General features: G+C 44.3%; 1 protein-coding gene across 4 annotated transcripts in view; it reads right to left on the reverse strand.

The window, feature by feature from the left end:
* Positions 1 to 22,396, reverse strand: part of hipk2 (homeodomain interacting protein kinase 2) — a 235,089-nt gene that overhangs the window by 24,901 nt on the left and 187,792 nt on the right. For 3 of the 4 annotated variants that reach the window (XM_034177083.1, XM_034177081.1, XM_034177080.1), the window contains 4 exons: positions 15,238 to 15,422; positions 14,980 to 15,142; positions 9,658 to 9,883; positions 3,210 to 3,331 (listed from right to left, as the gene is read on the reverse strand). In XM_034177083.1, coding sequence (XP_034032974.1) covers positions 3,210 to 3,331; positions 9,658 to 9,883; positions 14,980 to 15,142; positions 15,238 to 15,422 — 696 coding nt within the window. The remainder of the gene's footprint in view (positions 1 to 3,209; positions 3,332 to 9,657; positions 9,884 to 14,979; positions 15,143 to 15,237; positions 15,423 to 22,396) is intronic. The other variant, XM_034177082.1, reaches the window with a different exon arrangement.

The raw sequence follows: 22,396 nt of genomic DNA on the forward strand, positions 1-22,396 counted from the left end.
AGGAGTCTTAAAAAGGAGCTAAAATGGCTATTTGCAACTGTATAACAGCATGAATGTCCACAAATCATCAGAAACAAGGCGGTTATTCCCATTCTAATTCAATTCCATCATTTGCACAGTTTATTTTTCTGTAGGTAATTCGGTCAGCGAGGCTTACTGTCGAACCAAGGCAGCGTCGCTCCAACAGCGGTCAGCGTGAAAATCCATCAAATCTATCAAATGTGAAATGGTAATTTTGTATGAGAATCCTCAATTCTTTCGTATGGTACCTTAAATTCACCCATTTCGGTGGTGGTGGTTGAGCCAAGGTAGCATCGCTCCAACAGCGGTCAGGGCGCGGAGTAATCCAACAAACGTGAAAATCCATCAAGTCCATCAATACTTTCGTATGGTAGCTTAAATTCACCCATTTTGGCGGTGGCGGTATGTGACTTTCTCTTGCTCTCAGCTAACAGGTAGCAGCGTGCGCAGATGGTGTTCTGTCAAATTGTGCATCTCGTCACATAAATCGACAGTTCCGCGTCCCAACTATATTGAGCATGCGTGTGCATGCGCAGTAGTGCAGAGGACAGTAATGACATTTGAAATGACATTTGAAAGGAATGACATCTGGACATCCGGAATGACACTGGTCAGGGCGCGGAGTAATACATCTAAATGTGAAACGGTTGAATATTTTGCCACCCGATACTATACAGTCTGAAATCTCACACGCTTAACTAATCAGATTCATAGAAAAAATGTATTAGGGTTAGAATTAAAGAATTACACAGGGGTCAAAATTTAAAAACGCTTCAATCATATTGAAAACTATACCACAGTATTTGTCTGAACGTGAAGATTCCAAAAAGGTATAGTTTGGACTATCTTTGCCTGAATGGGATGGAGTTATGGGGTAAAAACAGCAAGAATGGTGACAAAGGTCAATTTCAGTTTGTACAGGGGTCAAAACTTAAAGTTTCTCCAATTCTGGTAAAAAGTGGTGCAAATTATTGGTTGAACTAATAGGATAAATAAATGGAATTGTTTTGACTGTGTTGAATGTTTGGCCTCCAAAGTAAAGGAGGTCGACGTCCATTGGATTCTATGACTTGACATATGTTACCCCATAATGTGATAACCAAGCATGACACATGGTGCAACCTACGCCTTTTTAAAACCCAATTAACTTACTTTGGATTTCACCTTCCAAATCTTCCTTCAGCTCCTGGCACTTCGCTATCTTCTCATGCTCTTACTAATGTTGCTATCACTTGGAATTTTTCACATCCATCACAATTGCCCTCTTCTGCCCCTTGTCAACCACCACTAAGTCTGGTTGGAGGGCCAGTGCCTTAAGTTTACTGTTCTTAACTACCTCTGGTGGAGTTACCCATGTGGACTTTGGTATTTCCAGTCTGTCTTTGACAAAGATGTTCCCACACACTATCCCAGTTACTTGGTTAGCTTGCACTCTGCCACTATGTGCTGGTCTGTCTCAGGGGCATATCTGCACAGCTTGCACTTTGGGTCCTGTCTTGGTAGATCCCTGCTTCTATGGAACTGCTGCTCAGGGTCTGTTCTTGTGCTGCCATGATCAGAGCATCTGTACTGTTTTTCAGCCCCGGCTTTGCTGTCCATTGACAGGACTTCTGGATGTTGGCCACCCCCTGTAGCTGCCAGCAGTTCATCCCATGTAGGGGTCTCATCTTACATTGACCTCACCACTCTCTGTCTTCCACTGTCTGAGGTAGTCACTTAACCACTGTGGCTAGCTTGTTGATGTTTTCCTACATTAATCCTGGACACTGGCTTTGACACTTGCTGACCCTCAGCCCCCTTCTTTTCGCTGACCATCATACAGTCTCACAAACGGTCTCAGTCTTGTCGTACAGTCTGGGGGTGCTGGATTGCAGGTGGAACCCTTCATGCAATGTGACAAGCTTATGTGTCTTGGCATCTGTGGCACTATCTCTTCCTTTGGCATTTTATAATTTCAACAGGATATCTGATGACTGGTGGGGCCTACATATTAATGGCTTGGAGTTTATTTCTACCACAAGCTTGGTTTTCAGTACTTGCCTTACTTTCTGGATGTCTTTGGTTGTGGTTGTCCTCCTGGTTTCCTCATTATTGCTCCTGCTGGACTGCGTGATACCGAGGAATTTATAATTGTGGTGGAAGTCTGTAATCCTGCTTTCTGGTCACTCCACCTCTTTAGTTTTCACCACCTACCCTCTATTTTCCACCCTTCATTCCACATTTATCCAGTCCCAACGTCCTGCAAATGTCATTGCTGAATATCTTGGTGAGGTGGGTCAGTGAATTAAAGTAAATAATATAATTCAATTAATGTAATTTTTCAATCTGGTGAAGTTATGCATTTTCCTTGGTCACACTGTCTTATCCAAGCTTCTCCTGAACTACCAGGATCCTGTCAGGCCTGTAATTTGGTGCGCCTGACTTGGAAGCAGCCCTGGAGCTAATCACCATTTGGTATCTGAAAGATTAACCCTCCACAGAAACAACTGTGCACATGTGACACGGTATACACATACACATGCACGTGCACAAACACACACACACACACACACACACACACACACACACACACACACACACACACACACACACACACACACACACACACACACACATACATACACACACACACACAGAGCGCTGCGCTGCCTGCCTGCTGACTGGATGATTAACCGGAGATAAGGGAGCGCTTCAAACTCCCTGGATTCTTGGGGATATTTAAAGCCTTCATGGAAATTTCCATAGGGGAAAGAAGCAGTTTGGCGATGGATGTGGTCTACAGCGTGTGTGCACAGAGCGATGCACAGTCACTCTCTGTTACTTCCAACAACTGTATATTAGCAGCTATCATGCCGGCTGCCCCGTGCAGGCTTCACTGAAGGCCTTCTCTGTGTGAAAGATTCTTGCCTTTGTGTGCATCTGACCATAACAGTCTCCAGAAGAGTGAGAGTGGCAAAGACAGAAATGTATGGGGGGGCCTGGCCTGAATGACCTCGGGGAAACTGCTAGCAGGGTCACAAACACTCTGTTATTTCCAGCATTTGTCAATAGATACTATTCTTAGTGAACACTGTGTCAAAACTGAGGATATCGGTTTCAACATGTCCACATTTAAATGGTTTTTTGACAGCTACTGCCAATGCAAGACACACAAGTTCGTACTTTTTCGTCTCCGCGTCTCTTCCTACCTGTGTAAGGAGGCCAGGCTGGATCTGTAGAGGTTGGGCGCCAGGGGCCTGCGTCACTATGGGAACAGCATTCTCCATTCGCACAGAGTAACTGGTGTGCTTGGAAGGGGATGCCTGCAGCCCTGTGTACAAATAAAGCACACGTAGGATCTTAACAAGTACAGCAAGAAGTAACGGTAAACAGTATAGCACCCATCATACGTGCAAGTCACCTCAAATGTTCAATACAGTTACGTGTTTCCCGACCCCTGGCACCTCTTAAACTCCATCATAACGCCAACAGAAATTACATTAGCAATGCAAAATCCCATGTTCTCAACTTCAATTTTCACCAACTCAGACTGATACAATCCTATAGTAGCTACAGTTTCCATAACACCCATGAAATATTGTTTACAGACTGCAAAAAAATTAACTGAACGAATTCATGCTAGTCACACGAAAGAAAAATGTATATATTTTTGTCATTATTCGGTTTATTTTGGTATTCCAGCATGATTAAACTGGATCTTGTACTTGTAAAACAACTTCATCCAGAAACCAGGTTCTCAGCAATGAAAGAATACATGGAGTTAATAGCGCCACCTAAAGGATGTGATTGTAATCCTGACTATGTTATTTGCTGCTAGCTGTGTAGTATTTCTAATGTTCTGGCTGCAAAATTTCCCAAAACTTTCCAAATTTGCATTTAAAACCTGTGAGAAGGGTAATTGTTAGGGTTTTTTGTTTGTTTTTACATCTGCTGTTGTTTCTATCTGCTGTGTAACGGTCCGGTCACATGGCACACGGCATTTACTGAACAAAGGAATAAAAAGTCACAAAGCCACAAATCATCCAGAAAAAGTGGACGAATGAGCTGGCACGTCTCCAATCACCGAAAAGCCTGCGAATGCAGAGCGCATAAAAGACTGAAACGAAACCGAAACTAACAAAAAAGAAAAACAAAGCAAATGGAGACCTTGACGCTGTGATCATTTCTGCAGCGAGCCTGTGCTCTCCACAGCCACCTACAGCTGTGTTGTCTTGACAACTGGTTTGAACGTGTGCGCACACATGCACGTTGGAGCCAGAGACGGCATGCGAACGTGCGTAAATAGTTAAAGTAGTTGATCAAACATTCTTGCCGCTACTGTTTCTGTATGAAAATGTTGCTTTTCATCCGACACATGGATGAGTCATGTTCAGCTCGTCGGAGTTTTAGTTATTGATCCGTTCAGATATCGTCAATGTTCGTGCAAGACGTCAGACTTGGGAGGTTGGACAAAGTTGAACGACAATCAAACGGAACACTGACGGTACGGGAACTATGCAAATGATGAGGAACCGTCAAGACAGAAAGCAAAACAGAATACAGATAAATGTTGTGTGGGCCGCCAGAAGAGGAGGTACTGCTGGCCCACCACCAGAGGGCGCCCTGCCTGAAGTGCGGGCTTCAGGCACGAGAGGGCGCTGCCGCCATGGACACAGCCGGGGGTGACAGCTGTCACTCATTATCTCATGACAGCTGTCATCCATCTACACTTCATCATTCCACTCACTCATTTAACACCCCGTTAGGTCATTTTGAGTACCTGGTCATGCCGTTCGGCCTCACTAACACCCCCGCGACGTTCCAAGCTTTGGTTAATGACGTCTTGCGGGACTTCCTGCACCGATTCGTCTTCGTATACCTGGACGATATACTCATCTTTTCTCCGGATCCTGAGACTCATGTCCAGCATGTACGTCAGGTCCTCCAGTGGTTGTTGGAGAACCGGCTGTTTGTGAAGGGCGAGAAGTGTGAGTTTCACCGCACTTCTTTGTCCTTCCTGGGGTTTATCATCTCCTCCAACTCCGTCGCCCCTGATCCGGCCAAGGTTGCGGCGGTGAGAGATTGGCCCCAACCAACAATCCGTAGGAAGCTGCAACAGTTCCTTGGTTTTGCAAATTTCTACAGGAGGTTCATTAAGGGCTACAGTCAGGTAGTTAGCCCCCTGACAGCCCTGACCTCTCCAAAAGTCCCCTTCACCTGGTCGGATCAGTGCGAAGCCGCGTTCAGGGAGTTGAAACGACGGTTCTCGACTGCACCAGTTCTGGCCCGACCCTGGCCGCCAGTTTGTGGTTGAAGTGGACGCCTCTGACTCAGGGATAGGAGTCGTGCTATCCCAGAGCGGAGAGACCGATAAGGTTCTTCACCCGTGTGCCTACTTTTCTCGCAGGTTGACCCCGGCTGAACGGAACTATGACGTTGGCAACCGAGAACTCCTTGCGGTGAAAGAGGCTCTTGAGGAGTGGAGACACCTGTTGGAGGGAGCGTCTGTGCCGTTCACGGTTTTCACTGACCATCGGAACCTGGAGTATATCAGGACCGCCAAGCAGCTGAACCCCAGGCAAGCCCGCTGGTCACTGTTCTTCGGGCGTTTTGACTTCCGGATCACCTATCGCCCCGGGACCAAGAACCAAAGATCAGATGCCTTGTCCCGGGTACATGAAGATGAAGTCAAAACTGAGCTGTCGGATCCACCTGAGCCCATCATTCCGGAGTCCACTATCGTGGCCACCCTCACCTGGGACGTGGAGAAGACTGTCCGGGAGGCCCTGGCACGGAACCCGGACCCCGGAACTGGACCACAAAATCGTCTGTACGTCCCACCAGAGGCCAGAGCTGCAGTCTTGGATTTCTGTCACAGATCCAAGCTCTCCTGTCATCCAGGGGTGCGAAGGACCGTGGCAGTTGTCCGGCAGCGCTTCTGGGGGGCGTCTATGGAAGCCGACGTCCGGGAGTATATCCAGGCCTGCACCACCTGTGCCAGGGGCAAGGCAGACCATAAGAGGACCCAAGGACTTCTCCAGCCGCTCCCGGTGCCTCATCGCCCCTGGTCCCATATCTGCCTGGATTTCGTCACGGGCCTCCCGCCGTCCCAGGGCATGACTACCATACTGACCATAGTGGACCGGTTCTCCAAGGCGGCCCACTTCGTGGCCCTCCCGAAGCTCCCAACGGCCCAGGAGACTGCTGACCTCCTGGTCCACCACGTCGTTCGTCTGCATGGGATACCAGCTGACATAGTCTCGGATCGTGGTCCCCAGTTTTCCTCTCAAGTCTGGAGGAGTTTCTGCAGGGAACTGGGGGCCACCGTGAGCCTCTCATCCGGGTACCACCCACAGACGAACGGACAGGCAGAACGGGCCAACCAAGAGTTGGAACAGACCCTCCGCTGTGTGACATCAGCGCACCCGACGGCCTGGAGTAACCATCTGGCCTGGATCAAGTATGCACACAACAGTCAGGTGTCTTCTGCCACCAGCCTCTCCCCGTTTGAGGTGTGTCTGGGGCACCAGCCCCCGTTGTTTCCCGTGGTGGAGGGAGAGGTCGGTGTGCCCTCGGTCCAGGCTCACCTGCGGAGGTGCCGTCGGGTGTGGCGCACCGTCCGTTCTGCCTTATTAAAGGCCCGGACGGGGGCTAAGACCCATACAGACCGCAGGCGGTCCCCGGCCCCTGCATACCAGCCCGGGCAGGAGGTGTGGTTATCTACTAAGGACATTCCCCTGCAGGTGGACTCACCCAAACTTATGGACAGATTCATTGGACCCTTCAAGATCATCAAAATCCTCAGTCCTGCTGCAGTGAAGCTCCAACTCCCGGCTTCACTGCGGATCTCCCGGATTAAACCACACCTCACCTCACCCCTCTGTGCTCCCGGTCCGGCACCGCCTCCTGCCCGGATCATCGACGGGGAGCCGGCTTGGACAGTGCGCCGGCTCCTGGACGTCCGTCGAATGGGCCAGGGGTTCCAGTATTTGGTGGACTGGGAGGGGTATGGACCCGAAGAATGCTCCTGGGTAAAGAGGAGCTTCATCCTGGACCCGGCCCTCCTGGCCGATTTCTACCGCCGTCACCCGGACAAGCCTGGTCGGGCTGTTGGGGGGGGGGGGGTCCTGTTGTGTGGGCCGCCAGAAGAGGAGGTACTGCTGGCCCACCACCAGAGGGCGCCCTGCCTGAAGTGCGGGCTTCAGACACGACAGGGCGCTGCCGCCACGGACACAGCCGGGGGTGACAGCTGTCACTCATTATCTCATGACAGCTGTCATCCATCTACACTTCATCATTCCACTCCATAAAAACCGGACGTCATCTCCACCTCGTTGCCGAGATATCATCTACCTGTGAAGGTAATATTCTCAGCCTTGACTGTGTCTTAGTCTGAACTCTTTTTGCAGCCGCTTTCCTGTGGTGTTCCCTATCTGAGAGATTGGCGTTTGGTGTGATCAGCGACGGCTTCTCTTCACACCCCAACCAGATAAGTGGTTAGACAGGAGCTGCACGAGTGTGTGTTAGAGGTGGAGGTGGAATTCCCACCATTGTTGTTACTGGATGTGCACGCACCCACATATGACTGTTTTTGCTCCTCGCCAGCAGTACCAGATCCGACACTCGGAGACGGTGGCCACCTGGGGACTCGGAACTTGGCGGCTCCAGTATTCTCCAGGTTCAGTGGCGGAGGAAATCGGGTGGTTCCGGTTCTTCTCAGGACAGACGTCTTCTATCCTCAAGCCTGCACACACGTCACCTTTGTGGATTGACTGTTTGCTCAAATTCTGTAATCCTCTGTGTTTTTGTTGTGCTCTTTCACAACAGTAAAGTGTTCATATTCGACTCTTTCATTGTCCAATCATTTGCGCCCCCTGTTGTGGGTCCGTGTCACTACACTTTCCCAACAATAAATTGAGGTTGTTGTCAAGATTTGTTCACTTTTTCAAAAGTTTGAAAATTCTGACAAAGCTCCAGCTAAGGAAATGAAGCTGGATGTCTCCAAAAGTCAACGTAAGTCCAGATTTCTTGTTTCGTCTTGGCTTCGTTAGCGCCGTGTGACCGGGGCTTAAAGTATTTGTGAATCAAGTATGTTGTCGGCATGTGAGGTCATGTTTTTGCTCCTGTCTTTTTTCTCCTCACTTTGGCCTCATTTTTCACTGCACCTGCAAATCCTGCTCCTCTAAATGCAAACAGAACTTAAAAATGTCTTCCTGTTTTTGTATGAAATAGCTGTGAATTATAAATGGAGAAAAAAGCATGTTGAATTGTTTTGAGAATTTATATATATAAATATAAAAAAAATTAAAAACATGGAATCAATATACGCAACATTTTCCCCAAGTACCCACAAGTGTTACCAGTACTAGAAAAAGGGGACATGACTCCACATGCTGCACATATGCTATGAATATGGTAAATGGACTGCATTTATATAGCGCTTTTCCATCTGCATCAGATGCTCAAAGCGCTTTGCAATTATGCCTCACATTCACCCCAATGTCAGGGTGCTGCCATACAAGGTGCTCACTACAACTACGGGATTAAGGACCTTGCCCAAGGGCCCTTAGTGATTTTCCAGTCAGGCGGGTATTTGAACCCATGATCTTCTGGACTCACGCCCAACACCTTAACCACTAGACCATCACCTCCACTAATATGTCTTCTGATTCTGTTCTGCCATCTCTCTTTTCAATAACTGTCCATTGTTTCCATCCTCCTCTCTTTCCTCCACTCTGCAGTTCAGTTAAAAATTTGCAAAATTTTTGTCATGTGACTGTTGGCCTCAGTTGGGTCATTCAAGGCTTCACAGCTGTACTGAGGAGTGCAGAATTTTTTGTTTTTTAACAGGATCCAAATAACACAGTTTAATTTTGGGGGAATTTTAAGTAAGGCGTGTAAATTAGGAAATATAATGAAATATTCATTTAAGATAAAATGGGTTATTTTCCTTGGCAAAAGCATTCAGTGCATATGGTTAGTTCAAGGAGCACCTGATGATAATTTTTTTTTTTTACAATTTCTATGATTAATGGTGCAATTTTGGCAATTTAATTTATTTATTTAAAAGAAAACAGACTTTCACACCCACTGGTGGGCTGAGAGGTTCAGAGGATAAAAAAAGCATATTCACACATTTATTACAAAATCCTATCAATCATGCCTTCACCTAACCCCAACAAAAATAAACAAACAAAAAATACCTCTGAGCCGACACTGATTTAACACAGGAAAAATCCAGCTATCCTTGGGAAAAGCTGCAACCACGGCAATGGTAGAAAAACAAATTCTAAAAATGGAAATGTTTTATAATCTATTTTGCAGAAAGAATATATAAAATAAAACAATGCCTTAGAGTTCCTGCCAGCACAAACCCAGAGGAGACAAAAGGCAGATGAGCAAGTATTATACAAACATAACAAATTTACTTTCATTAATTGATTCATCAAGTTATCGTTGGATCACTGCTGGGATAAACTAATGCAGCACCAACAAAATGTCAGCATAAAGGAGAAGCTAAAGGTGACTGGTGTCTGAAAACTGGAACTGACATCTATTGAATTTGACAGCGTATTTATTTTTATGTACCTATCTCACACATGATGAAACTGATGAGCCGCTCAGACTAATGTGCACAGACCGGTCAGGCGTCCTTACCTTGGAAGCCAGGAGGGCAGACAATGAGCGCCTGCTGGAAGGGGTCGGGCCGGGCAGCGCAGAGCTGAGGAGCACCCGGCTGCAGGGGCATGCTCCTCTGGGCCACAGCGGCCATGGACGCAGCGGAGGGCTGGTAGAGTGCAGATTGGTAGTTTAGTATGGAGACATCAGGACTTGCAAAGGAAAGGGTGGCATTGTTGGTGGAGGAGGGAGCCAGGTTGGTGGCCTAAAGGAGTGATGGGACCAAAATAAAAGTCATGAGGAATGACTGGGACGTAAAGTGCGCTGAGGCGGGAAAGGTGAGGAGCAGCCGCGGTTAAAAACAGCAGATGGGGAAAAAAAAAAAGAAAAAGTAACATAAAGATGCAAAGCAACTGTTGCTTTAAGAAAAGATGGACGATCTCTCATCAGATATCATTGATGAAAGCTCTTAAGAGAAAAGAAGAAAGTGGGCGACTGATTGGAAAACGTGCCGATTGTTGGTTTGATTAATTAGAGAAGAAAAAAAATATGGAGAGCGCAATCAATGCTATAATTGCACAAATAATCAACCATCAATGAACAAAAATGCCATCAAAGGACACTGAGAATGAGATGATTTCAACTAGTATTTCCAGCGCGTAGTGCTTTACAAGCACAAAATGTTTAAAATAAAAGTAATAAGATGCTGGACAGGACACACAGCTGTAGAGGATCCCAGCGAAGTGTTTTCAGATGTGTGTGTCTGCCAATGGAGTGACGCTAGATCCAATTTGGACCAAATTTGGTGGAATGATTGAGGGTGATCCTAGGAAAAAGTAATCTGATTTTGAAGAAAAATTTGTTCAAAGTGAAGATTACCAGACTGGTTAATAATTGCACTGAAGGATTATAAACAGGGGATATTTAAAATGGGTCTTCAGAGGAATTGGTTAAATATACAGCTATGATATCTGTTAAACACTAATATGATGTTATAATTACTTTTCCATTGGTCACGTGACCTTTGGCTTTGGGCAACCTTGAGAAGTCAGACTCAAGATTATGACAGTTTGGAGCCAATATGGATTAACCATGTTGGAAGTACAGCATGTCAGTCAAAGATGAAGTGGTTTGCTTTTTTTACAGTTCAGATCAAATGCCGATGCCACACAGAACCATAAATCACAGTGTCAATGAATCACAAACAATTAATTTCCTGTGTGTCCTCTGTGTCATAAATATCAAATATCTTGTTTGTCCTGTTTAGTAATTTATTCAATGTGACACTGTAATAGACTAGATTCAAGCTCTTTCACTCGGTCCAGAGTTTGACCTTGGCCTGCAACACTGACTTTCAGCCATTTTTTTTTCCAAAATCAAAAATAAATAAATAAATAAATAAAAATTTAAAAAAGAAAATGTCTTTCGCTGACCTTCAGTCATTCTACCAAGTTTGGATGAAAATGAATTAAAACTTGAGGAAGGATTTAGTTAGTTTAGTTAGTAGAGCAGACACTAGCACCTCAGTTTAACAGGTTCTTTAAGTGGTCATTGTGACATAAATACCAGAACATAAACACAACAGCTCTGACCAATCAGAGAAAAGTGTGTTTACATGTGGCTTTTGTTTTCATGTTTTTGTCCAAAACAAACCAAATCAAGAGAAAAGTGCAACACTGGAACACTTTTGTTCCTAGTTCAGGAACAAACGATACAACCAGTGGGGTGAAAGTGTCCAAAGCCTCTCTTGTTGTTTGCCTCTCCAGGTCAGCTTTTTGGTCAACAGCTTTCTCCGCTATCTGATTCTCTGCACTACACAGTCATATGGCTGATATAAAACAAAAGAAGCTACAAACGTGGATAATGGGCAATAAGATGCTTGGAAAATCTGACAGGGAACATGAAGGCTTATTTTAATGTTCCAGTTTCATGTGTAGAATTTAATGATATTGTTCTGAATATAACATGGTGTTATGTTTTTGAAAATCCAGTTGAAAAATGAGGATGTCTTATATACAGTCTAGATTTTTACATGACATATATATCTGTAACAGTAAGTGGCACCCAGTGCTCAAGCAAACCACCACTCTAGCTTACAGGGCTCCTTAACAGACAGTGATTGTCCTGAACAGAGTATGGCTCTCATGTTGGGTGAGTTAACCAACAACGGTGGAAAACATATAACACAAACTTTAAATTCATGGTGATAAATGCAGCAGAGTCATCAAACAACTCTCAAGCTGCTAAGAAATGTGGTGTGACATAATGTAATATTCGATGATGAGACGAGAAAGACGTAAAAAGCAGTCAGAAAAGCTTATTGTGGTCAGAAAAGCGGCAGTATGTCAGTACATGGTTTGAAAAACAAATGAGGGGACTGCCCATAAAACATGCTCTTATTAGCACTATTGTGAAAAAAAAAGGAGTTATGTTATATTTGGACCAATGTAGTAACAATGGAAGCTGCATTCTGGGAATTACTGTTCTTATCTGGCCTGTGAGTGACCATTTTAAGACTCCTGTTGTGCAGCATTAAAATCTGCATGATCACAACACCTGTTATCCTGGATTGTTTTATATTTTTTGGTACCACAGCCAACAACAACAAACCACATAGCAACATAATTATCCCCCTTATTATTCCACTTAAACAATGCTGAAGTCCACAGTGGGCCTTATTAAAAGTTTGTTTAAATGAAAATGTTACAGCATTATAATGAGCAAATATAATGAGTTGCAGAAGAATCTGACATTTCATGTCACAGACTGCAAATCAATATGTCAGACGGGGGAACGACGTAACAGCCAGCAGCCGTCCTGTAATTATGTAAACTGAGGTAACTGTAGCGTGTCCTGACCATTAATAAGACACGTGGAAGAACATCCACGGCACAATCAGACGCTTTTAAGAAACTCAGTTTGCTCAGCTGCAGCGGAGTATTTGCTCCACGAGACAGTGTCTAATTTTAGTCCTTTCGTAAAACGTACGTTAGGGGCGGAGACAAATACAAAGACAGTGCTTTCATTTTTCATTTGCTCTCTTTAGCGTCTTCAATGAACACCAGGGGAGGGGAAGATGATCAATACGGCTCTGTGGCATTCATCATAAACAAGCACGGAAGCTGCAAAGATGCATTCCAGCCTCGCCAAAGAATCGAGCTGAATAAATCACTAACTTAAGTCTGTCTATACACCCTGAGAGCGCGGCGCACAAAAAAGACAAGCCTGCGGAATGTTAATCCATTTAAATCACAGCAAGATGGGTTTTTATGTCGCACACTACCCAGTGTGAGCCGGCTCGATACACACGGCGATAAAGAATTCTGTTTACGAAAGCGAGTGGTGGCGACAGCAGCATTGGAAGAGGGGGAAGAGCAGTCTGGAAAAGCTCGCAGGCCGGCGCTCGGTGATTCCGACAGAAGCCAAAAGTTAGCAGTTTTGAGAGAGAGAGAGAGAGAGAGAGAGAGAGAGAGAGAGAGAGGAAAACCCGCTGAAGGGATTCTTAAAGCCTGAAAGCCCCAGAATGCAAAGCAAGCAGGAAGTGCAGCTTGTCATGTGTGTAATCAGCACTTTGTGACAATCCCACAGGAGCCAGGGCACCGACACAAATGCAGGCCGACAGATATACATGCAGGGCGGCGGAAAGGCAGACCAGGAAGCATGGAAACGTGCAGACAGACGGGCAGAAAAACCAGAACAGCAACCAAAAAAAGAAACAGCTGCTCAGCTTTAGACTGACAGGAAAACAACAAAAATAAATATGCAACACTTTAGTTTTTGCTCCCATTTTTCATGAGCTGCAATAAAAAAGCCAAGAGCTCTTCTACGCACCAAAAAAACCCCCAAAAAACAAAAAAGGTTTATTTCTCTCAAACTGTGTTTAAATTTGTGTTTCACTAAAGGTGATTATTGCACAGATGTGCCTCAGACTGGTCACAATAAAAGGTCGCTCAAAAATATGCAGTCGCACTTGAAAAAAATAGATCTTTATTAGGTGAAGAAGCCAGATGAGGTATTCCTGGGCTGGTACGGTTCCACGTGGTTTGCAGTTGTGAGACTGGTTAGAAACCGTAGACTTGTGTATATATACTGGACAAAACCTGCATAAGTGGCTGCTAGCATACAAAAGTAAATACAAAAATTTCACTTGATACTTCTTACAAGATCCATGAGGACAATTAACCACACAACAAGCCATATTATTAAAAATACGTGTAACAAGAGCAATCAGAGATTTCTGACGTCCGCCAATTCAGTAGAGTCTTCCACGCCCTAATACAGTATCTATCTGTGGTGAAAATTTGGTGAAGTAGTTTTGATGTAATCCAAAATTTAATGGCGTCTTCCTTGGCCTAATATGTATCTGTGGTGAAAATTTTAGTCAGAAGCCGTGCATTAGTTTTGACGTAATCTTGCTAACAGATAGACAAATAAATAAACAAACATCTATTATTTTATTACGTCCTTTGAGGACGTAATAAAAAGCTCAGAAATGACAAGCGTGCTTGTGGAGCTCTGAGTTTGAGCTCGGCTCCCAGAGTCACTACACTAGCTGCCACTCAAAGTGACCACACCTTAATTATGCAAAACCTTGTGGCTTAAAATGTCATAAACTAACCAGTTATTTAAAAAAATAAAATAAAATCACCCCCTGAACAGTTGTCATCTTGGGTGAAACTACCTATAGACACCAAAAATTTTTTTTTTACCATGGTGTAAACTTTTATTTTTGCTCAAAAATTTTGACATTTTAACATGGACTTCTATGGCAATATACTCTTTTTTGGAGTCAGCCTCAAGCTGCCAGTAAAGGAACTACAGCTTTTTCTTCTTCCAGCTGTGCCTCATTATGGACAGCCGGAGATTAACAGTTGTTGGAAACGACACTGTAGGCGGCTTATTTCAGTTCATGAACACCTGGTGTACATTCCTGCAGTCAGCATGCAAATGGCAAGGTTCTTCAAAACTTGTGACACATGGGGTATTGTGTTTTGTGATAAAACTGCACATTTTAGAGTGTACTTTCATTGTGACCAGTCCAAGGCACACCTGTGCAAAAATATCTGTAGCGTTATCTAAATGTTACATCAGTTTAGTATTTAAACTGATGTAATGGTAACTTTCCTGTTAGCGGATTAGTGGTCATCAAAGCTAACTTTTCAGTTAGCTGTGTCCGCCATTGACTGTCATGAGCCTTGGTTCTATGTTAGAAGAGAATTAATTAATTTGCATGAAATTTTGAGGCAGATAGAACCAGGGTATTTTAAAGCCTCTTTTTCCTGGCGCGGTGTGACTTCACAGGGTTTTGGTGCTTGGCGTAGGTACGTAGGGTTTTGTTTTTTTTTTTTTGTCCACCTTTACCTGGCTGTGCACAGTGTTCAGCTGGTTGTTGAAGGTCATGGTGAGGTTGGTGGAGGTGCTGGGGGCCACGTGGGTGATAAAGGGCGTCTTGCTCTGGTTGACCGTGTCATACATGTTCACACGACGCTTACAGATTTCCATGTTTTGGAAGCACGACTTCACACTGCAGGGAGTAATAACAACAAAGATAGAACATGAATGGTTCGGTGACGTGTTATTTTACGTGAAAATGAACGACAGGGCGCAATGTACTCATACTGTGTGCTGTGTGGGAAGTCGAGGAGATGCGACATTGTCACAAAGGGGTGGTTGAGTGTTTCAATTGGGGTGATCCTCTTGTCTGCGTCGATGGTTAACATCTTGGTGAGCAGGTCGATGAATTCCCTCCTGTCTGCCTTTTCGGCGAGCATGTCGCTCCCCTCCAGGTCTGACGTCATGTTCACCTGGAGACCGGAGACACACAGACAGCTTAGCATTTCAAACGCTTCTTCAATGGCTGATTGAGTATTCAAGGTCTGTGGTGTTATTGCAGAGGACGGGGGGGAGCTCACTCCCACTGCTCATTCCCACAGAGCGCCCTATTAATACTCACAAGGCCTCATCAGTTAGGGGGTCAGTTTGTGTGTTGCACAGCCCGCTGATAACCTTGCACCTTAGTGACATTATAAACATTTGCACTGGTATTCATAGCAGCACCACTTGAAATATCTCCAGGCGCCTTCACTGAGATTTTTATCTATTCCCGAGATGTGAAAACCAACAAAAAACATGAACTCTGTACACACACTGTCATTGGCTTAAAAAAAAAAAAAGGTGTCCATTTTGCCAGTGCATCTGAAAAAGCTGACATGAAACAACTTCACCTAAATATGTTCTGAACACAGCTGTTCCGGAACACGGTGTCGCCTGATATGCACTGAACATTACGGTTTATGCTGAGGAGAAATATTGGGGCCCAACAGCACATTTCTATTCTAGTAAAAAGCAAGGAGGCGATACCATGGAGACATGAGGTCTCGGCCTGCGTTTCGGGCTGTGAGTGATATCAATCAATCAATCAATTTTTTTATATAGCGCCAAATCACAACAAACAGTTGCCCCAAGGCGCTTTAAATTGTAAGGCAAGGCCATACAATAATTATGTAAAACCCCAACGGTCAAAACGACCCCCTGTGAGCAAGCACTTGGCTACAGTGGGAAGGAAAAACTCCCTTTTAACAGGAAGAAACCTCCAGCAGAACCAGGCTCAGGGAGGGGCAGTCTTCTGCTGGGACTGGTTGGGGCTGAGGGAGAGAACCAAGAAAAAGACATGCTGTGGAGGGGAGCAGAGATCGATCACTAATGATTAAATGCAGAGTGGTGCATACAGAGCAAAAAGAGAAAGAAACAGTGCATCATGGGAACCCCCCAGCAGTCTACGTCTATAGCAGCATAACTAAGGGATGGTCCAGCCCTAACTATAAGCTTTAGCAAAAAGGAAAGTTTTAAGCCTAATCTTAAAAGTAGAGAGGGTGTCTGTCTCCCTGATCTGAATTGGGAGCTGGTTCCACAGGAGAGGAGCCTGAAAGCTGAAGGCTCTGCCTCCCATTCTACTCTTACAAACCCTAGGAACTACAAGTAAGCCTGCAGTCTGAGAGCGAAGCGCTCTATTGGGGTGATATGGTACTACGAGGTCCCTAAGATAAGATGGGACCTGATTATTCAAAACCTTATAAGTAAGAAGAAGAATTTTAAATTCTATTCTAGAATTAACAGGAAGCCAATGAAGAGAGGCCAATATGGGTGAGATATGCTCTCTCCTTCTAGTCCCCGTCAGTACTCTAGCTGCAGCATTTTGAATTAACTGAAGGCTTTTTAGGGAACTTTTAGGACAACCTGATAATAATGAATTACAATAGTCCAGCCTAGAGGAAATAAATGCATGAATTAGTTTTTCAGCATCACTCTGAGACAAGACCTTTCTGATTTTAGAGATATTGCGTAAATGCAAAAAAGCAGTCCTACATATTTGTTTAATATGCGCTTTGAATGACATATCCTGATCAAAAATGACTCCAAGATTTCTCACAGTATTACTAGAGGTCAGGGTAATGCCATCCAGAGTAAGGATCTGGTTAGACACCATGTTTCTAAGATTTGTGGGGCCAAGTACAATAACTTCAGTTTTATCTGAGTTTAAAAGCAGGAAATTAGAGGTCATCCATGTCTTTATGTCTGTAAGACAATCCTGCAGTTTAGCTAATTGGTGTGTGTCCTCTGGCTTCATGGATAGATAAAGCTGGGTATCATCTGCGTAACAATGAAAATTTAAGCAATACCGTCTAATAATACTGCCTAAGGGAAGCATGTATAAAGTAAATAAAATTGGTCCTAGCACAGAACCTTGTGGAACTCCATAATTAACTTTAGTCTGTGAAGAAGATTCCCCATTTACATGAACAAATTGTAATCTATTAGACAAATATGATTCAAACCACCGCAGCGCAGTGCCTTTAATACCTATGGCATGCTCTAATCTCTGTAATAAAATTTTATGGTCAACAGTATCAAAAGCAGCACTGAGGTCTAACAGAACAAGCACAGAGATGAGTCCACTGTCCGAGGCCATAAGAAGATCATTTGTAACCTTCACTAATGCTGTTTCTGTACTATGATGAATTCTAAACCCTGACTGAAACTCTTCAAATAGACCATTCCTCTGCAGATGATCAGTTAGCTGTTTTACAACTACCCTTTCAAGAATTTTTGAGAGAAAAGGAAGGTTGGAGATTGGCCTATAATTAGCTAAGATAGCTGGGTCAAGTGATGGCTTTTTAAGTAATGGTTTAATTACTGCCACCTTAAAAGCCTGTGGTACATAGCCAACTAACAAAGATAGATTGATCATATTTAAGATCGAAGCATTAAATAATGGTAGGGCTTCCTTGAGCAGCCTGGTAGGAATGGGGTCTAATAAACATGTTGATGGTTTGGATGAAGTAACTAATGAGAATAACTCAGACAGAACAATCGGAGAGAAAGAGTCTAACCAAATACCGGCATCACTGAAAGCAGCCAAAGATAACGATACGTCTTTGGGATGGTTATGAGTAATTTTTTCTCTAATAGTTAAAATTTTGTTAGCAAAGAAAGTCATGAAGTCATTACTAGTTAAAGTTAATGGAATACTCAGCTCAATAGAGCTCTGACTCTTTGTCAGCCTGGCTACAGTGCTGAAAAGAAACCTGGGGTTGTTCTTATTTTCTTCAATTAGTGATGAGTAGAAAGATGTCCTAGCTTTACGGAGGGCTTTTTTATAGAGCAACAGACTCTTTTTCCAGGCTAAGTGAAGATCTTCTAAATTAGTGAGACGCCATTTCCTCTCCAACTTACGGGTTATCTGCTTTAAGCTACGAGTTTGTGAGTTATACCACGGAGTCAGACACTTCTGATTTAAAGCTCTCTTTTCAGAGGAGCTACAGCATCCAAAGTTGTCTTCAATGAGGATGTAAAACTATTGACGAGATACTCTATCTCCCTTACAGAGTTTAGGTAGCTACTCTGCACTGTGTTGGTATATGGCATTAGAGAACATAAAGAAGGAATCATATCCTTAAACCTAGTTACAGCGCTTTCTGAAAGACTTCTAGTGTAATGAAACTTATTCCCCACTGCTGGGTAGTCCATCAGAGTAAATGTAAATGTTATTAAGAAATGATCAGACAGAAGGGAGTTTTCAGGGAATACTGTTAAGTCTTCTATTTCCATACCATAAGTCAGAACAAGATCATTTACTTTTTGAGCAAAGCCAATAGAGTCTAATAATAGATTAAATGCAGTGTTGAGGCTGTCATTCTCAGCATCTGTGTGGATGTTAAAATCGCCCACTATAATTATCTTATCTGAGCTAAGCACTAAGTCAGACAAAAGGTCTGAAAATTCACAGAGAAACTCACAGTAACGACCAGGTGGACGATAGATAATAATAAATAAAACTGGTTTTTGGGACTTCCAATTTGGATGGACAAGACTAAGAGACAAGCTTTCAAGTGATATAAGATGAGGAGTGTTGTGTGGGCCGCTGAAGAGGAGGTACTGCTGGCCCACCACCACCAGAGGGCGCCCTGCTTGGAGTGCGGGCTCCAAGCACGAGAGGGCGCCAGACCCAGAGGAAGTGACAGCTGTCACTCATCACACCAGCTGTCACTCATCTACACCAGTACTTAAGCCGGACTGCAACTCCACCTCCCCGCCGAGAAATCGACTACCGAGAGGTAATTTCTCTGCTGACTCATATCGTTGAGTAATTTCTGAACTTCTGTTGCAGCCGGTATCCTGTGGTGTTCGCCCTTATCTGGGGAATTGGCGTGTGGCGTGACGACGACGACTGCGCCACAGATAAGTGGTTAAACAAAGAGCTGCACGAGTGTGTGATTCGGAGGTGGAGGTCCTCCTCCTGACTGTGTACAGACTGTAGACCACTGAGTGTAAGGGCTTACACTCATTCATCTTGTCTCTGCTTTTTGCCAGCAGTACCAGGTTCGACAGCCGAAGACAGAGGTCACCTGGGGACTCGGGACTTGGCGGCTCCGGTGTTCTTCAGACCGTTGGTGGTGGAGGCCGTGTGGGACGCGGCCTCTCTCCCGTCGGGGTCTTCTATCTTCGAGCCTGCCCACACGTCACCTGGTGTTAATTGACTTTGCAATTTCTGTATATTTAGTTGTGTATTGTCACAACATTAAATTGTTACCTTTTGGCTTACTCATTGTCCGTTCATTTGCGCCCCCTGTTGTGGGTCCGTGCTACGACACCTTCCCAACAAGGAGGACTCATTCTGCTCTTTTTGATGCAAGCAGTCAGACTGTGGTCGTGTGTGTGTGGACAGAGATGGGGCCAGTGGCAAAGGAGAGACAGCTCTGTTTATTGTGAGTGCCATGCACAGGCGGCAGGTCTGTTTTTCATAAAGATGCAGCGCTTATCTGTAGGCCTGCTCCAGGGGCTATCAGATGTGCTGCCAGTCAACGCCACAAATCTGATTCAATTCTCTTTCTCTATGCAGGTTATTCAGCCTCTGTAACCATCCCTCCCCTGCTTGCCATCTCCAGCAGCTGTGATAAAGGAATAATCTGCAGAATGAGGTGAGAAATAATCACATTGTCCTCTGCTGGTGGAAGAGATGACTTTGAACAATGTACACAGTCCAGATGCACTTCCACAGGCGGCAGGAGCCAGATACATAACGGAAGGCAGATTTAAGATGAAGGGCCCTATCTTGACAATATACCGTGCATGCGCATCTTGCAAGAAAATTTGGAGTTTGTCCAATTCTGTGTTGCTAATTACACTGGAAGTAATCTGAGTGCAAAGTAAGGCACATGGTGCAAACGTGAGTTAAACCAATCAGACTGTCATCTGTCATTTCCTTGAAACCCAGTGTGCCCTTAAAACTGGCATGTGAGAGGTTCTGTGGCACACAAATCATCAAAGTGCATGAGTGGCCCATTTAGGGAAAAAGTTCCCAACCTGCAAACCTGCACATTTTTAATTTCTATTTTCTCAGCCAAAAGCTGACTGGCTCAATCAGGTGCCTGTTAGCTCTCGAATGGTTGAGCCTGCCTGAATAAGCTACTCAGCTTTTGGAAAAGCAAGGTAAGATGAAAATTGTGTTGCTTAGGGGGCCCTTGATGACTGATTCATAGGATTAGCCACCAAAGCACCCTGAAGTGAAACATTTAAGTGTCTCATTCCTGAAATATCTCTCTGTCTTCTGTAACAGTTGCATGACAAAATAAGAGTCACCAGGAGATGACATATCCCCCACTCCCCACAGATCAGTAATAAAAAGTGTCAGGGGATCACCCAAGTACACCCTTAAGCTAAATATGAATGAAATTGGTCAACTGGTTCTTGAGATATCATGCTAACATTGGTGGCAATGATAATATCGTGAAAATCTCACTGGGACTTTGAAATTGACCCTAAGGTCAGCGTAATCGACTGGTGTTGGGGGATCACCCAAGTGCACTCTTATGCTCAATATGAATGAAATTGGTCAAATGGTTCTTGAGATATCATGCTAACAAGCAAAAACGGACAGATGGACGAACAGACAGACAGACAGACATGCTGATCGCTATATCCCCCCGTATTGCTGAACACTTAAATTTATATACCAAGGAAAATCTAAGAACTGAATGTGTTTTCAATAACATGCAAAATAATATTTGATTATGTATTCCTGTGTTAGAAAGTATGCATGTTTTAATACATAAATGTTGTTAATAAATAAAACACAGTTTATAAAAAGAGCACAAAGACAAATTCTACAATTATCCATTAAAATGCACCTGTGCAATATTACGACACAGACATTATTTACAGATTTTTATTTTTTCTTTAGTTGAAGTAAAATACAACCTTGACAGATTTGTAATATTCTGAAAATTCAAATTAGATTAGCTCTGGGAGCAAGGTCTGGTGCCGGTCATCACAGACCAGTCTTGGGTCCTAGACGGCAATCATCCAGACAGACAAACGGTCCATCTCCTCCTTTTAAAAGTAACCATCTACTGCATCTGCTGCAAACATGTGGAGTGTGCTGATGTTCCCCCCACAGTGCCAGAAACCGGATGTTTGACACAAAGGCATTCCAGTGGTATCTAAGGATCCACTGAGGAGACCTTCCACAGACATCCAGCTGTTACCTTAAGTTGCTGATTAGTGTCCAAGTCTCACAACCAACCAAAGAGTAACGTGTTTATGAAGCCACATCTGTGCTGTGAAGTGCTCGGAGATGTAGCAGGATGTGCAAGGATTGCAACTGTCAAACAGTGGGACAGTCCGAGCTGCTCCACATGAGATTCCAGATGGAACTACAATGTGTGGATTTCCTCCAAATTTCATTCCTCCCGAGGAGGACTAGTAGGAAAAACAAGGAACATTTTCTAGGGAGCATAATAAAGAAAACGGTAAGGTAAGGTAAGGTAAGGTGAGGCCGACACCTTGTTAAAGACGTTATTGCTTCAAGGGCCTCACGCTGATCTGCCTCAGAGATTCTGAAGTCTTGCAAGTCAACGTGAATCCACTTTTCTCAGTTCTTCTGGCTCCACCTCTATCTATAGAAATTCTTCCGCTGGGGTTTTGCCTTTGCTCTGAGTCGGTCTCTGATTTACCTAAATTAGATATACAGTACTTGTGACTCAAGCCTCCCCACAAGTGAACGGAGGTTCATTATCTCTTCCTGGCGCCCAGCCCCTCTGTCTGTCAGAGCCTTCAGCTATGTCATCCATTATACACATGGAGACAGATGTCCACAATGCTGACTTGTTTATACAGTCTCAATCATAAGGTGAGCAAAAATGGCCAGTTTTCTCCAACATGAAGCTCGAGCGGCTCTGCTGCATCTCCTCTGTGTCTTCGAAGCGTAGGAGACAGAGAC

This window comes from Thalassophryne amazonica, chromosome 8 (genome assembly GCF_902500255.1).
Source record: "Thalassophryne amazonica chromosome 8, fThaAma1.1, whole genome shotgun sequence".
NCBI lineage: Eukaryota > Metazoa > Chordata > Actinopteri > Batrachoidiformes > Batrachoididae > Thalassophryne > Thalassophryne amazonica.